At 47.4% G+C, this 16,187-nt stretch overlaps 1 protein-coding gene across 1 annotated transcript in view; it reads left to right on the forward strand.

Moving 5' to 3' along the window:
- The window catches only part of LCA5L (lebercilin LCA5 like), a 213,743-nt gene that overhangs the window by 174,212 nt on the left and 23,344 nt on the right, over nucleotides 1-16,187 (forward strand). Inside the window, exon 6 of the mRNA XM_030203831.1 lies at nucleotides 8,561-8,627. Within this exon, the coding sequence (XP_030059691.1) occupies nucleotides 8,561-8,627 (67 nt within the window). The remainder of the gene's footprint in view (nucleotides 1-8,560; nucleotides 8,628-16,187) is intronic.

Consider the following 16,187-nt stretch of genomic DNA (forward strand, 5'->3'; position numbering starts at 1 on the left):
AGCTGGGAGGCCCACTAGACAATAAAGATGGACAGTATGTGACACATTGCCAACAGTTTGGGAATGGTTAACTTAAAGCTTATATCTATAAATGTGGATGGCATTCACTCCCCAGTAAAGCGAACTAAAATATTATCTTGGCTAAGAAGGGAGGGAGTAGATATGGCTTTTCTACAGGAGATGCACTTTTCCAACTCTGAACATGAGAAATTGAAACGAGGGTGGGTGGGAGAGGTGGTGTATTCCGCATTCTCTAATAGGAAGCGGGGAGTAGCTATATTAATACACAAACAACTTCCCCTAAATATCCACAAGGTATTACAAGATAAAGAGGGAAGGTATGTTATAGTCATGGGAGAACTCTGGAGACAGAAGCTTAGTCTTTGTAACATCTATGGTCCTAATGTGTATACTCATAAATCTTTTTCAGACATAGCAGCACGAGTAGCCTCCTACCCGGAATACCAAGTGATAATGGGAGGCGATTTTAATACCTTGGCAGATCCCACTATCGATTGTAAGCCGGCTAAAATAAAAAATAAAGGGTGGCATCAAAAAGGGATCAACTTCTTGGCTCACCAATTAGGACTGGTGGACATCTGGAGAGTGCTACACCCTCAAGACATAGAATTTACATTTTTTTTCCAACCCATACAACACATATTCAAGATTGGATTACTTCCTAGTGTCACAGTCGCTGTTTCAGGTGGTGAAGGCAGCACACATATTAGACAACATACTGTCTGATCACTCAGCTATATCATTACTGGTAGCGTATACAGCGGGAGGAAAAGAGAGGGTGTGAGCAACCACTTTATTCTTTGACATATGATACGTATCTAATATCTAAATTTAATATCTAAAATTTAATATCTAAATTTAATAAAAGGTATTAATTGTGACTTTTATTTTTATTTTCTGTGTGTTATCAGACAATTATGGATTTAAGCTCCACCCCTGGCCCCACCCCTAACCCCGCCCCCTTTAGCCTCCCCAAACAGTTGGGCCACTGACCACCTATGATGGTGAGATGATGAAACAGATTAGGAAGGGACAGTACCAAGAAGAAAAAGTGTACTGGAGCCATAAATAGTAACTGGGAGAAAAATAAATGTAAAGAGAAAAATGCCCTGCGCGCCATGAGGCGCACAGCACCTAGAGTGGAGGCCCTGAGTGGAGTGGAGTGGACCTGGGAGTCACCCTGGAGAAGGCCGTAAAGGATATGCAGATGAGCTGCAAGTCCTCCATAGCACCTGAAAGGCAGTTGGTGATAGAGCTGGGCACTTCTCAGCTGAGGAAAGGCTTACCAGGGGTTAGGCCGAAGCCAGCATTCCTCTCCCTGAGGGTTGCCTGATCCTAGCCAAAAAGCACCTGGAAACCCTTGGCACTTGGAGCGAGGGTCCTGGGAAGATTGGGGTGGACCTGGGAGTCACCCCGGATACAGCTGTGAGGAAATGCAGAAGGGCTGCAAGTCCTCCACAGCACCTGGTGGGCGCGCTGGGCACCTAGAGCAGAGGTCCTGAGTGGAGCGGAGTGGATCTGGGAGTCACCCCGGAGAAGGCTGTAAAGGATATGCAGATGAGCTGCAAGTCCTCCACAGCACCAGAAAGGCAGCCAAAATCATCTTGTAGTAGGTACATCTTCAACTTATAAAGCAAACAAAAGCTTAAGATAGCTAAAATTTTACACTTTATCCTCCACATGACAGGCAACTAGTGCAGTCAGGATCACATGATTCAGTGGCATACCAAGAGTGGGAGGGCCACACCGGGTGCAGGCAGTAAGGGGGTGCACTGAGCAGTCATGGAGCCACAGTCTACAGGTGCACGGCTGTCGGCTCTGCCATTCCCCTGCCCCCTCTGACATCAACTTTTTGTTCCGGGGTAGAGGACCGGCAGAGACGACAGCCGTTCACCTGTAGGCTGCGGCTCCATGACTGCTCAATGCACCCCTTACTGCTTGGAGGAGGGAGATCAGGGAGGTGATGCACCTGGAGGAAGGGGGTGCTCTGCCCTGGCTGGCAACCAAGCTAGATACTAAAACCACGGATTCCAGAGACTGGAGCACACAATGTCTAGCGTTTAAAACCTCTATGGGTGCTAGCATGGCTCCTGATTTGGCCAACTTGTATGTTGGCAACTTTGAAAAAGAACATCTTATGGCCTATACTTTTTCAAATCACATTAAAATATATCGTCGATACATAGATGATATTTTCATTCTATGGAAAGGAAATGAAGAAACACTTCTCCGAGGACAAGCAGGCTGCTTGTTCTCACGATTGCATGATGTCCATGGCAGCCCGAGGAGCGGAAATCTTCCTAGCAACAAAAAGTTTGTTAGAGCCTTCGAGCGAATAGGCGCGCGCACCGCGCATGCGCAGCCATCTTCCTGCCTGTCGCGAGAGAGTCCCGCTTTAGTTCTTTTTTCTCCGCGGTTAGAGAGTGACTGCTTGCGGTCTCTCTCCGTTTGCCCTGAATGAGCCTTCGCTAATTTTTGAGTTTTCGTCTCTTTTTCCCTCGTTTTCTTTTTCTTTTACGTTGTTCCTCTTAAATAAAAAAAAAAACACCTTTATTTCTTAGTTTTGGTCCTTTTAAGTTTTCTTTCGCTTCCATCGCAGCCCTCTTCGGCCGCGCATATGCGTTTTTTCTCATTTTTGTGCCTTTATTTTTGGCACAATCGAGAATTTTGATTTCGCCGCCGCTATTTTTCCGTCCATGTCATCGAGGTCGCCCAGCGGCTTCAAGAAGTGTTCTCGGTGCAACCGGGCGATCTCGGGTACTGACCCTCACGTGTGGTGTCTTCAGTGCCTTGGGCCCGACTACTGCCCAGACGCATGTAAGTTGTGTCTTAGCTTGAAAAAGCGGACACAGGCGTCAAGACAAGCTCTTCGGGATCATCTTTTCGGAGCTTTGCCCGGTTCTTCGGCGTCGACATCGGTACCGCGGTCGGTGGCGTCGATATCGGCACCGGAGATGGCATCGACCTCAGGAGCGCAGGTAATGGCTTTCCAGAGACCACCCGCTGGGAGCAGTGAGCCATCGAGTGGGTCTCCACCTGCCTCGAAGACTCGTGCTGTGCAGGCCCCACGGGACCAACCACTGTCTGGACTCTGGACGAGCACATCCGAGCCATTCTTCCAGGTCTGCTGGAGGGGTTGCTGCATCAGCCTGTTCTGGTGCCGGGGATGCTTGTACCCTCGGTACCGTCGATGGAAGCGGCAGCTGGCTCGAGGCCTGTGGTGAGGTTCCCAACACCGGTACTGCCTGCAGCATCGGCATCGGCTGCCACCCAGGTTGACTCCCCATCGACATCGCTGGAGGGAGCTTCATCGCTGCCGGCATGGGAGTTGACTTCTTGGAAACGCCTTCGAGGACATGGTTCCTCGGCGTTGAGACGGGCCCGGTTTTGGACTGCAGTTAGAGAACTCTTGTCCGATACCGAGGAGGATGCCTAATGGGATGAAGGAGAAGATCCCAGGTATTTCTCTTCTGAGGAGTCTTGTGGTCTTCCTTCTGATCCCACTCCTTCGCCTTGAGGGGGAGGTACTGTCATGTCTGTGGTCGTGACCCCCCTCAGGCTTACCTTATTTCTGGCGGTCAGCTTCTAAGCTGGCTTCTGTCTGGTCTTTCTAAGTTAGCTCTGTCTCTGTCTCTGTGTGCTGGCTGCATCCAGCATGGCTCTGATTTCTCCACTATACTGCACCTGTGTGTGTTAAGCCTCTCTGTGCTTCAGTATGCTTTCTGCTTGTGTTTTGGTTTGTGTTCCTCTTGCCCTCTGGTGGCCAGGCCTGGTGGCTGCATTGGATTGTCTATGTGCTGTTTTCCATTCCAGACTTCAGCCCAGTCCAGCCCGGATCTTCCAGCCTGCCAGACTTGCTTGGCTTGTTTGAGCCTGCACAGCACCCGTAGCTGCCTGGTGATTGCTGCATCTGAATCTCAGCTGCTGCTGGGCTTATTAGCCATTTGGAACTCTCTGCTTTGCCTTTGCATCGCCTAAGGCCCTGGTATGTTGGGATGCTGTTGCACTTCTGCCTATTCCAGATCATAGTCTGTATTCTTGCCTGACTCTAGTTTAGTCTTTGTGTAGCTTCTTGTACTGTATTGCTTGTTTCCCAGTCTTGTTTCTTGTTGTATGTCTTTGTCTAGTTCTTGGTTGCCTGTGTGTCTTGTTCAGTGGCTGCCTGGCAGCTTTCAGTTCTGTCTCTTGTCTACCAGTGTTTGTTCCCTGTTTCAGTGGCTGCTTGCAGCTTTCAGTTCTGTCCCTTGTCTGTCTGAGAGTCCTAGTCTAGTATTCTGCCTAGCCTCCCTGTGTGTTCTAGTCCCTGTGTGTATCCTGCTGGTATCCAGTTCCGGCCCTGTCTGGTAAGTCCTGCCAGCCACCTGCACTTAGGGGCTCAACTCCTGAGGAACGGTGGTCAAGCGCAGGTGAAGTCTAGCTGGCCCTGTCGGAGTTCTGCCTTATCCCTGTGTGGGGTGGTTTTGCCTGCCACTGCCGCTCCTCGGCAGTGGCCCAAGGGCTCACAAACCCAGTTCCTGCCTGGAAAACCTGACACCATCTTCCAGTGGTGACGTAACTTCCTCTTCATTGTAGTTTTTACCAGATGTGCTCACCTGTTTGTCGAGCTATAGCAAAAAGATAAAAACCATAGTTCAATAGAAGTGTACTATGTGTGCTAAAGCCCTAGAAGCGTACTAAATGAAATAGCACCCTTAAAGACAAGAATATCAGAAAGACAAAACTCGGTACCATGGTTCAATGATGAACTAGAAAATCTCAAAACACAATCCAGAAAACTTAAACGAGCATGGAAAAAAACAAAAAACGAAAATACACTCAATGCATGGAAACAAATACAGAGAAAATACAAATATGCAATTAGACAAACCAAAAGGTCTGAGGTACAAGCATGTGAGGCGCTTCGCAAGGTCTTAAAAGACTATTTGACTTTCAAAGATAAGACTAAGCTTGGACCGGATAATAATGATCTTAAGAAACTATTTCAACTCGTAAATAAGATACTAGACACCACCCTGGTCACTACATCCAACACAGACATCCCTTCCGCAGATAAACTGGCTACCTACTTCAAGGACAAAATAACAAAACTACGTAGCACTCTTCCTCATCACAACACTGACATCGAAAACTTCTTCAACGATCTAGACCTAATCCCGGCTGGATAACCAGCCGACCGTATCTGGTCTACATTCAATCTACTCACCATTGAATCAGTTACACAAGCGACTCACAGATTCACCAACACTCACTGCAAACTGGACACATGTCCCAGTCATCTACTTAAATCCGCCCCAAGCCGATTCACAGAAGACCTCACACTCCACCTAAACTTCACACTGAGGAGTATGGTAACATACTACTTACCCCAATACCAAAAGACACCAAGAAAAAGACAAACGACATCACCAACTGCCGCCCAGTTGCGTCCATCCCTCTAGTAGTAAAATTGCTGGAGAGTTTGGTGACCAAACAACTTACGGAATACCTGGACAAGCACTCAATACTACACGACTCACAATCAGGATTCCGTTCCCACCATAGTACTGAAACTGTCCTAGTCACTCTCCTGGCCAAATTCAAACAGAAAATAGCCATAGGTAAAAGCAAACTTCTTCTTCAATTCTACATGTCGAGCGCATTCGACATGGTAAACCATAATATACTACTAAGACTCCTCGGCCACTTCAGGATTGTTGGAAATGTACACAATTGGATCAAGGGCTTTCTAACCACTAGAACATACCAAGTAAAATCAAATTCAAACATATCACCACCGTGGAAAGCAGCCTGTGGAGTACCCCAAGGATCACCATTATCACCAATACTTTTCAACATGATGATGATCCCATTGGCAAAATCCTTATCCAAACAAGGCCTTAACCCATTCATCTATGCAGATGATGTTATAATCTACATTCCATTCAGACATGACTTGACTGAAATAACCAATGAAATAAATGATGGCCTGAACATCATGAACTCCTGGGCAAACTCATTCCAACTGAAACTGAACACAGAAAAAACACACTGCCTTATCCTCTCATCTCAACATAACAACTACAAACCCACAACCTTAAACACCCCAGGACACACATTCCCTATTTCAGATAGCCTAAAAATACTCGGAGTAACTATCGACCGCAACCTCACTCTTGAGAGCCAAGTAAAAACCGTAATAAAGAAAATGTTCTACTCAATGTGGAAACTCAAATGAATAAAACCTTTCTTCCCAAGGGATACCTTTCATAAACTAATACAATCAATGGTCCTAAGCCATGCAGATTACTGCAACGGAATCTATGCGGGATGCAAAGAACAACTCACAAAAAAACTCCAGACCGCCCAAAACACAGCAGCCAGACTGATATATGGTAAAACACGATTCGAAAGCACTAAACCCCTTTGAGAAAAGCTGCACTGGCTCCCAATCAAAGAACGGATCATCTTCAAAATCTGCACTTTAGTCCACAAAATCATTTACGGCATAGTCCCAGGATACATGACGGTCCTCATTGATCTACCACCTAGAAACAGACTCGGATCAGCATGATCATACCTAAACCTACATTACCCAAACTGTAAAGGGCTAAAATACAAAACAACTCACGCATCTAGCTTCTCCTACATAAGCGCACAACTATGGAATGAACTCCTGTATGCAGTGAAAACAATACATGACCACCTAAACTTCAGGAAATCATTGAAAACCCACCTCTTCAAAAAAGCTTATCCCACCAATCCAACATAAATCCCCACACCAAGCAACACAACATAATCAATGATCGTACTGGACAATTTACTATCCTCTTCCCCCTCGACCCCATGATGCCTGACACACTTCAACCTCATGTGACCACAACACAATCTTGTATTTGTTATCAACCGTAATGGCAAACGCCTTTACGATACTTTGTAAGCCACATTGAGCCTGCAAATAGGTGGGAAAATGTGGGGTATAAATGTAACAAATAAATAAATATTATTTTGCTTTTGTCTATGGCCATAGTGTCTTTTGCCTTGTGTATTAATTTTGGTTTTGCGATCTTGCTAGCATATAAACTAAGTCATGACATATTTTTATACCTTAAGGTCCAAAAGCAATAACATAAAAATGCTTATGTTTAAATACTATGGTGCACCTTTTGAAATCCAAATTCCAATTCAATATTAAAATCATATGCATGCATTCCAAATTCTATATCATCAAGTGAACTTTGAAATTTTTGAAACATATCTGCTGTTATAAATATGGGTACACATACATATCCTTCTAAGTACAGGAAGGCATCAGGTACCGGTTTCCTTTCTACATTAATTATATATACCTATTATCATAACAGGTCTAACTTAGGTATGCAAACACTTTACACCAGTTTCTTTTAGGTATTATGTAGACTTCCTTTAATTACAGGTATATGTCTTTACCTATGATATTTACACTTAGTTTTTTCTAAATAAAGTTTTTTTCTTGTGTTATGTTAGATCACATATATGTACTCATTATTAGATAGTAGAAAGGCTTAATTTACTTTCATATTACATACATATTAGTGTTTACATATCTCATTGTATATGCTTTTTGGTACCAACACTTGTTTCAGCATTTATATCAACACTTATACATTACACACTAATTGTTTCATTTTATTGACAATGCTCTATATTTTAAGTGATACATTTATAGTGTGTTCTATACTTGGGTAATGTATAATGGCTATTTGATATGTTGTCAGTTTTTGCTAAGAGAAGTAAAGTTTTCCCATTTTAATTGTTTTACTTACATTATTCTGATTGAAGTACATATACACCCAGTATAGTGAAGTTCTGTTTATGCCTTATCGGTTAGACCAAGTATTATTATTTTATTTACATTGTCATAATCTATAATTGGTTAAGTTACTATATTAAAATAATATTTACTGTAATTTTAGTGTAAATAAATTTAGTAGGTTTCTGTCCTGAATGGGTTTTCCCTACATTTGCATTGCGCTAACAGTAGTACAGCTTCACTTGCACTACATATGCATTGTTCATTATTGCCTGTTTATTGCAACGTTTGATATAGTGTGCTTTTATTTTACGAGCTTGTGCATTAAGATTTAATCCTATGAAGCATTGCCAAAGACTTATAAGCATATAGCTACAATTCCTGTGGCTCAGAGTAGTGTATTTAACCATGACTACAGCGTGATTTGTTTCATGATTTCTACATATGTTCACACTTTTATATGGAGTGTACCACAGCCAAAAACAACCCACAGCCACAATGTCATGAACATTAAAAGACACTTAATGTAGTGTGTCCACCACTACCTCCAATGCTATGGTTCATTATTCATTTGCAATCATACTTCTACCATAGTTTATAACATTCCCTATCGCACCCAGATGGAGGGGGTTGATCTGTGTATGTCCTACAAGTTCAACAGGGAAGTTAGCATGAATGCATTGGGAATTTAAGAATAAATAAGGTCATCATGGGATAAGGGGAAAAAAGTAACAGACTTTAACAAAATATTCTACCATTTGTGACATGTAGGAGAAAATGAAAGAAGAAATAAATGAAGCAACCAAAGAGAGACCAAAGGAAGAAGATTATCAGCGAGGTACATCTTTGCATTTGTCATTTAATTTTATATTTAAACTTTGAGGTTGATTTTCAGCGGTTGAACCACCATGTAAACATTAAATGGATATGAAATCCATTTAAAGTGTTTATGTATTTTCAATGGCTTAAATAAATCTATGAATTTTCAGCAACACTTATACTTTTACCTGTTTAAAATTATATCTGTTATTTACCCATCACCACTTGGAGTTTTTATATGTTCAGAGGCTGAATTTTGCCATTAAATATAGACGTTATAACCCAAACTCACTCCAATCAAAACCTTTTCTGTGAGGGAGTAGGTGGTACAAGACAGGGTGTCCTTAAGAACACTCTATTAGTTAAGGCAGGGAATAACTTAGTTAGCCTGTCTGGCCAAGAGGGTGGGGCTCAAGGAGACAGCATGAAGTCAAAAGCCCTCTGGCAGAACAGAACCAGGAGTCCCCAAGCAAGGATCCTCCCAGGGCGGGTTCTGGCTTGGATGCAGTACCTGAGGGGAGTGCCAGGGAAGAGAAGTGGCTCTAGCTCAGAAACATGCACCCTGTGTTGTAAGATGCCTCAGGTCTATAACCTCCAGGGATTGTATGAGAGGTAACTGAAGACTGCCAAGTTAGGCCAATTATTCCTTAGCTATTCAAACTAAGGAACAATGTCTAGGACAGGTTATGGGAGCTGTGATTATACTTGAGAAAACTTATTGCAAGTATGGAGCCATGTCAGGGAGAGGCTACTAAAACTATGATTGGATATGAAGATATTTTATTAGTACCAAGCCTTTGAGGAAACAAGGCTGGCTATTTCCCTTGTGTACATACAGTGCTTTGACCTTTACTCTCAACCTGTGTGTGCCACATTTTGTGAGATCCTGCAGCCAGCCACTAATCTACACTACCACAGTCTCTTTTTTTTTTTTACATATAACTTTGGCCATTTCCCCAGGCTAAACAGCCAAATACTTTGGCAGTGGTACGTTGACTGGATTATCGAGGAATTTTCCAGATGCGAAATAAATAGATAATCACAGGGCAATTCTATAAAGTTTACGTGAAAAGTTTCATAAGGATTGTGTGCATGTTATTAGAATAATAGCATACATATGTACATACATGCAAATATGCCAAAATTCTGTGCACATATCTTACATTGCCTATATGTACACCTACTTGTAAAATGGGACTCAGACTTACACATGTAACTTACAGAATATGGTGAAATTAGGTCTTACCTGCTAATTTTCTTTCCTCTAGACCCTCCAGACCGGTCAAGACGCGTGGGTTATGTCCTCCTACCAGCAGAGGGAGACTGAGAAACACTGAGCTTTTGAATACTGTATATATAACCTGTGCAGTACATCCACTAGCCAGTATAACCCTGACAAAGCAGAGAAAACCAAAACACCAACTACAACTAACTACCCTGTACGTGGTCACTGCCAACTGGACACTTTCTTCATCTCTTTCATTGTGCCCTTTTTATTGTGTGTGCTTCCACAGGTGGACTCTCAAACACGGTCACACCTAACCAGACTCATAACAACAAAAGTCTGAAACCATAGAAATCACACTCAACAGCTGCCAAGATAGAACAACAGAAAGACCAGACTAAAACAAACCTCCTGGCCTAAAGTACAGACAGGGCGGGCCTTGACCGGTCTGGAGGGTCTAGAGGAAAGAAAATTAGCAGGTAAGACCTAATTTCACCTTCCTCCACGACCCTCCAGACCGGTCAAGACGCGTGGGAAGTACCAAAGCAGTAACATCCTAAGGGCGGGATCCACGAAGGCCAGAGGTCAACACTGCAGCCCCAAAGCCTGCCTCGTCCTTGGCATATACATCAATCCTGTAATGTTTAACAAACGAATGCAAAGACGACCAAACCGCCGCTCGACAAATATCTAACGGCGGAATCATACTACTCTCCGCCCAGGAGGTCGCCATTCCCCTGGTAGAATAAGCCGAAAATTCCTTAGGAACCACGCGACCCTTCAGCAAATATGCCGACGCAATTGACTCCTTCAACCATCTAGCTATAGTAGCTTTGGAAGCTGCCGCGCCCTTTCTTGCACCACCATGGAGAACGAACAAGCGATCCGACAGTCTATAGTGCCGAGTTCTGGAAATGTAACAGCGCAAGACTCTTCGCACATCTAACTTGGCCAGTCGCCGCTGCTCCGCATCCCCCGCCAAATCACCCAAAACTGGCAAGGAAATAACTTGATTCACATGAAACTCTGACACCACCTTGGGCACAAAGGACGGCACCGGGCGCAACGAAACCTTCTCCTTGGAAAAGGACAAAAAGGGTTCTCTACAAGACAAAGCCTGAAGTTCCGACACCCGCCGGGCTGAAGTAATAGCCACCAAGAACACAGTCTATAGGGACAGATCCTTATCCGAAACCGAAACCAAGGGCTCAAACGGCGGTCTCACCAAAGCCTCCAGCACGAGATTCAAATCCCACGGAGGTACCATCCGCCGCCGTGGCGGACGCAGTAACTTAACACCCTTCAAAAACCGCACCACATCCGGACTAGAAGCTAACGACTTCCCCTGGATCTTCCCACGAAAACACGACAAAGCTGCCACCTGCACCTTCAAAGAAGACAGGGCCAGACCCCTGTCCATACCATCCTGCAAAAACTCCAAGACATCTGTTACCGACGCTTGAAAGGGAAGAACTTGTCTACCTACACACCAATGCTCAAATACTCTCCAGACCCGGACATACGCCAACGAAGTGGACTGCCTACGCGAACTCAACATCGTATCGATAACTCTGGACGAAAAACCTTTCTTCCTTAACCTGTGCCTCTCAAGAGCCAGGCCGTAAGCGAGAACCGATCCGGATCCGGCATAACTATCGGTCCCTGACACAACACCCCTGCCTCTGACAACGGCAGAGGATCCGCTACTGCCAACCGAACCAGATCTCCGTACCACGGCCGACGCGGCCAATTCGGGGCTACCAAAATCACTTGACCGGGGTGCCGAGCAATGCGCTGAATCACTCGACCGACCAACGGCCATGGCGGAAACACATACAGCAACTCCTGCGGCCAAGGCATCAGGAGCGCGTCTATGCCCTCCGTTCGAGGATCCCTCCGCCGACTGAAAAACCTCTGAACCTGAGAATTGTGGGCTGTTGCCATGAGATCCATCACGGGAAGTCCCCAGACCGACACAATGCGATTGAACACTGCCCGCTGAAGCGCCCATTCACCTGGGTCCAGAGAATGCCTGCTTAGGTAGTCTGCCTCCACGTTGTCCACTCCAGCCACATGTGCCGCGGAGAGCGCTAGAAGATGAACCTCCGCCCATTGACACAACAGCGCCGCCTCCTCTGCGACCGCCTGACTCTTTGTGCCCCCCTGACGGTTGACATAAGCCACGGCGGTGGCGTTGTCGCAGAACACCCGGACTGCCTTCCGCACCAGCAGACTCTGAAACACCAGCAGCGCCAGCCGAATGGCCCGAGTTTCCAAACGATTGATGGACCACTGAGCTTCTACCTGAGACCAACGACCTTGAGCTACCTGACCGAGACAATGAGCTCCCCAGCCCTGAAGACTGGCGTCTGTGACGAGGACCACCCACTGTGGAGCCTCCAACGGCATTCCCTTGTCCAGATTTCCTGGGTTTAGCCACCACCGGAGACTGAGGTGTGGGCTTATCGGCAGCTGAAGACACACGTCCAACCCCTGCGACAGGGGTGACCACCGACTGAGAAGAGCTGACTGCAACTGCCGCATATGCGCCCGGGCCCACGGAACTACTTCTATGGTGGCCGCCATCAACCCCAGAACTTGCAGATACTCCCGGGCCGTCGGAGCCGCCTCCGACAGGAACAGACGAATCTGATCCTGCAACTTGCGAATCCGAGGGCCCGGCAGGAAGACTCGACCGTTCCTGGTGTCGAAAAGCACCCCCAGATATTCCAGCGACTGTGACGGCACCAGGTGACTCTTGGCGAAGTTCACTACCCAGCCCAGAGACTGAAGAAACTGCACCACCCGAGCAGTAGACACCTCGCTCTCCGACTGGGACTTGGCCCGAATCAACCAATCGTCCAGGTACGGGTGTACCAGAATACCCTGCTTCCGCAAGGCCGCCGCCACTACAACCATGATCTTGGAAAATGTTCGAGGGGCCGTTGCTAATCCGAAAGGCAGAGCACAAAACTGAAAATGCTTTCCTAAAACCGCAAAGCGCAGAAATCGCTGATGAGCGGCCCGAATGGGAATGTGCAGATAAGCCTCCGTCAAATCCAAAGACGTGAGAAACTCCCCTTCCTGCACCGCGACAATGACCGACCTCAATGTCTCCATTCGAAAAGAGGGGACTCTTAGAGCTGCATTGACCGCCTTCAGATCTAGGATAGGCCGAAAGGCGTCCTCCTTCTTTGGGACCACAAAATAAATTGAATAGCAGCCCAAGCGACGCTGAGCGGGGGGAACAGGGACCACCGCCCCCAGACTGATCAAACGAGCCAGAGTGTCCCGTACCGCTTTTCGCTTGAGCCTCGAATGACAAGGAGACTCCAGAAACCTTTCGGGAGGCGAGCCGTCGAACTCCAGAGCGTATCCGTCTCGCACCACCTCGAGAACCCATTGATCCGCAGTGACTTGGACCCAGTCCTGGTAAAACAGACTCAGCCGAGCCCCTACCCGAACCAGAGCCTGGGCCCGCACACCTTCATTGCGAACTACGCCCCGACACCTGTCCTCCTGCGGGAAAATCACGCCCGCCGCGCCGATTGCCCCGAAAGGACTGAGTGCGCTGAAAGAACCGACCTCTAAAGGAGCCACTAGTCCTCCCGGGCCTATACCGGCGAGCCTCCTTAAACCGACCTCGGGAGGAAATACCCCTGGAAGCCGCCTTAGGACGAAAATCTGGAAGACGAGGGGCCTTGGCATCACTGAGTCCGCGCACCAACTTATCCAAATCCTCACCAAAAAGCATGGACCCCTTAAAAGGAAGCGAACAAAGCTTGGCTTTGGAAGCCGCATCTGCGACCCAACCTCGCAACCACAGTGCCCTACGTGCCCCCACCAGCATGGCCATATTCTTGGCCGAGGCACGGAGCAAATCATAAAGCGCATCCGACAAAAAGGACGATCCCATTTCCAATTTGGCTAATTCCTGTACCCCGGAGGTCCCAACCTCCACCGAATCATCAAGCAGCTTCTCGGCCCAGCGGAAACACGCCCGCGCAACCAGCCCCCCACAAACCGAGGCCTGCAGGGCCAGGGCTGACAAATCGAAACTCCGCTTGAGGAAGGCCTCAAGCCTCCTATCCTGGGGATCCCGGAGAGCAGTCCCCCCCGTCCACCGGAATAGCCGTGGCTTTTGTAACTGCTGTCACCACCGCATCTACTGTGGGTGCCTTAAAGGAATCTCTATCTTCCTGTGGGAGCGGATACAATCTAGACATTGCTTTAGACACTTTACAGGGAGAATCCGGCGAATGCCACTCTTGAAACACCATATCCCGGATGTCCTTATTCATGGGAAAAGACTTAGCCTGCCGCTGAATCCCCTTAACCAAGGGGTCCACCTGTCTAGCCTCCCCCAAAGACGCCTCCGGCTGCTCAAACTTAACGGTAGAAGAGACCTGCTCAATGAGCTCCGCAAGCTCCTCCCTGTGAAAAATCCGCACTACGGAGGGGTCCTCCCCAGGGACCACCAACTCCGGATCCTGAGAACCCTCAAATCCCTCAGGGTCCCCTACATCACTAAAAGCACCTTCGGAACCTACAGGAGAGAATCCCTCCTCTTCGTCCCACTCAAAACGAGGCCTCTTAGGCACTGCCGCACTAGGCCCCTCCCCTAAAGGTGTGGGTCCTGCTTTCCAAGCTTGATAGAGGGTCCATACAAAATCCGGAGGAAAACAAACGCCTCCTGTACCCTCAGGCACCCCCTTCTGTACCGATCCGGGAGCAGCAGGGCCAAAAACAGCTGATTCCGCGGGACGCGCGGAATCCAAAATGGCGGACGTTCCCGCCAAAACTAAATTCGCCGAAATCGTCCCTGCCGATGCTCCTGCCGCCCCCGACACCCCCGCACTCGCTGGGACTTCCGCACTCAATACCGGGGGTGCCGCCATCGGCGAGGCCTGCTTCGGGTCGCCGCACAACCGGCACTGACCCCCCCGGAGCTTCTACTCCTCGGCGCGAGCACGCGCGACAGCGAAGGAGTTTGCCTGCCATGACCCCGAAGCTCCCAACACGCTGTGCAAAGCGGCGCCAAAAGAAATCTCTCACTCACCGCTTCCCCAGCACAGGCACTCGCACTGCTCTCACTCGCTACTAACAGTGAACGAACCTGCCGTCCGTTCCTATGAAGGAAAAGCTTCAGATAGCTCTTAAAGAGACATCACCCAAATTTTTGGCAGCTGAGGAGTGAGGGGCTCTCAAGGCTACAATATTAGAAAAGCAGCCGAGGCACAAAGCTGCCAGAGTCTCCAAAGAGAGCAGCACAGGGGGAGGGACCTGAACACAGGTGTGACACCCCAGGGGGGAAAAAACTGGGCCCCACCGGACCCAGGGCCCCGAAGCACTTAATTTTTTTTTTTTTAAACCACGTACAGGGAATAGTCAGAACACATTAAATTTGGCAATCAGAGAATAAATCCCCTAACCGTATAATCCAGCTACCTCACCGGAGTATTGAAGACTGCACAGGCTGTCCATCTACCTCTGCTGAGACTGAGAAAATACTGGCTAGTGGATGTACTGCACAGGTTATATATACAGTATTCAAAAGCTCAGTGTTTCTCAGTCTCCCTCTGCTGGTAGGAGGACATAACCCACGCGTCTTGACCGGTCTGGAGGGTCGTGGAGGAATATAAGTTACGAGTGTATCTCTGGCACTTAGGCACACACACATTTACGCCAGCTGTATGGCTGATTTAAGTGCTTGTGCTAGTGCCATGCAATGACATTCACAGTAGGGGATTCAGTAAAAGTGCCAAACAACATAAAAGGCTTGGTGACCCCAAAATATTATCTCCCACTCCAGGAAAAATAACAAAAGGAGCTCAGGAGTCCCAATATAGCATTTCTCCCCTTCCTCCCCCCCCCCTCCACAAACACAAGAAGACCCCAACAAACAGTTCCTAGAACCCTGTGAAGCAAGAAGGCTCAGTGGCCCCACAAAAACACCTTCCACCCATACTCTCTGTCCTCTTTTCTTCTATACACTGTGCCCAACAGCTGGCTCCTCTCTGTCTCACCCCTTGTGCTTCCCCCCACAAACTCTTGTCACCCATCCCTTCATCCTACACTTCTCTCCCCCTAATCTTGCTATCAATGTAGCTCTCATCTTTTCTGCTATCCTCTTGCTCCCCACCACCCTCTCTTCCTCTCCTGTTGCCATTCCTTCTCTGTTCCTATCCTGACTCCACCACACACTGCCCTCTCAGCCCCCACCCCTTTACTCTTCCCTTCTTGTACCCTGAACTTCCATTACTCTGCCTATCACTTCTTCCTTTCCTCGTATATTCTCCTTTTACCCCTCTTTCCATCTTGCCCAACCCTGTCCCTTTCTGTTTTTAATTTTTG

Source organism: Microcaecilia unicolor, chromosome 5, assembly GCF_901765095.1.
Source record: "Microcaecilia unicolor chromosome 5, aMicUni1.1, whole genome shotgun sequence".
NCBI classification, from domain to species: domain Eukaryota; kingdom Metazoa; phylum Chordata; class Amphibia; order Gymnophiona; family Siphonopidae; genus Microcaecilia; species Microcaecilia unicolor.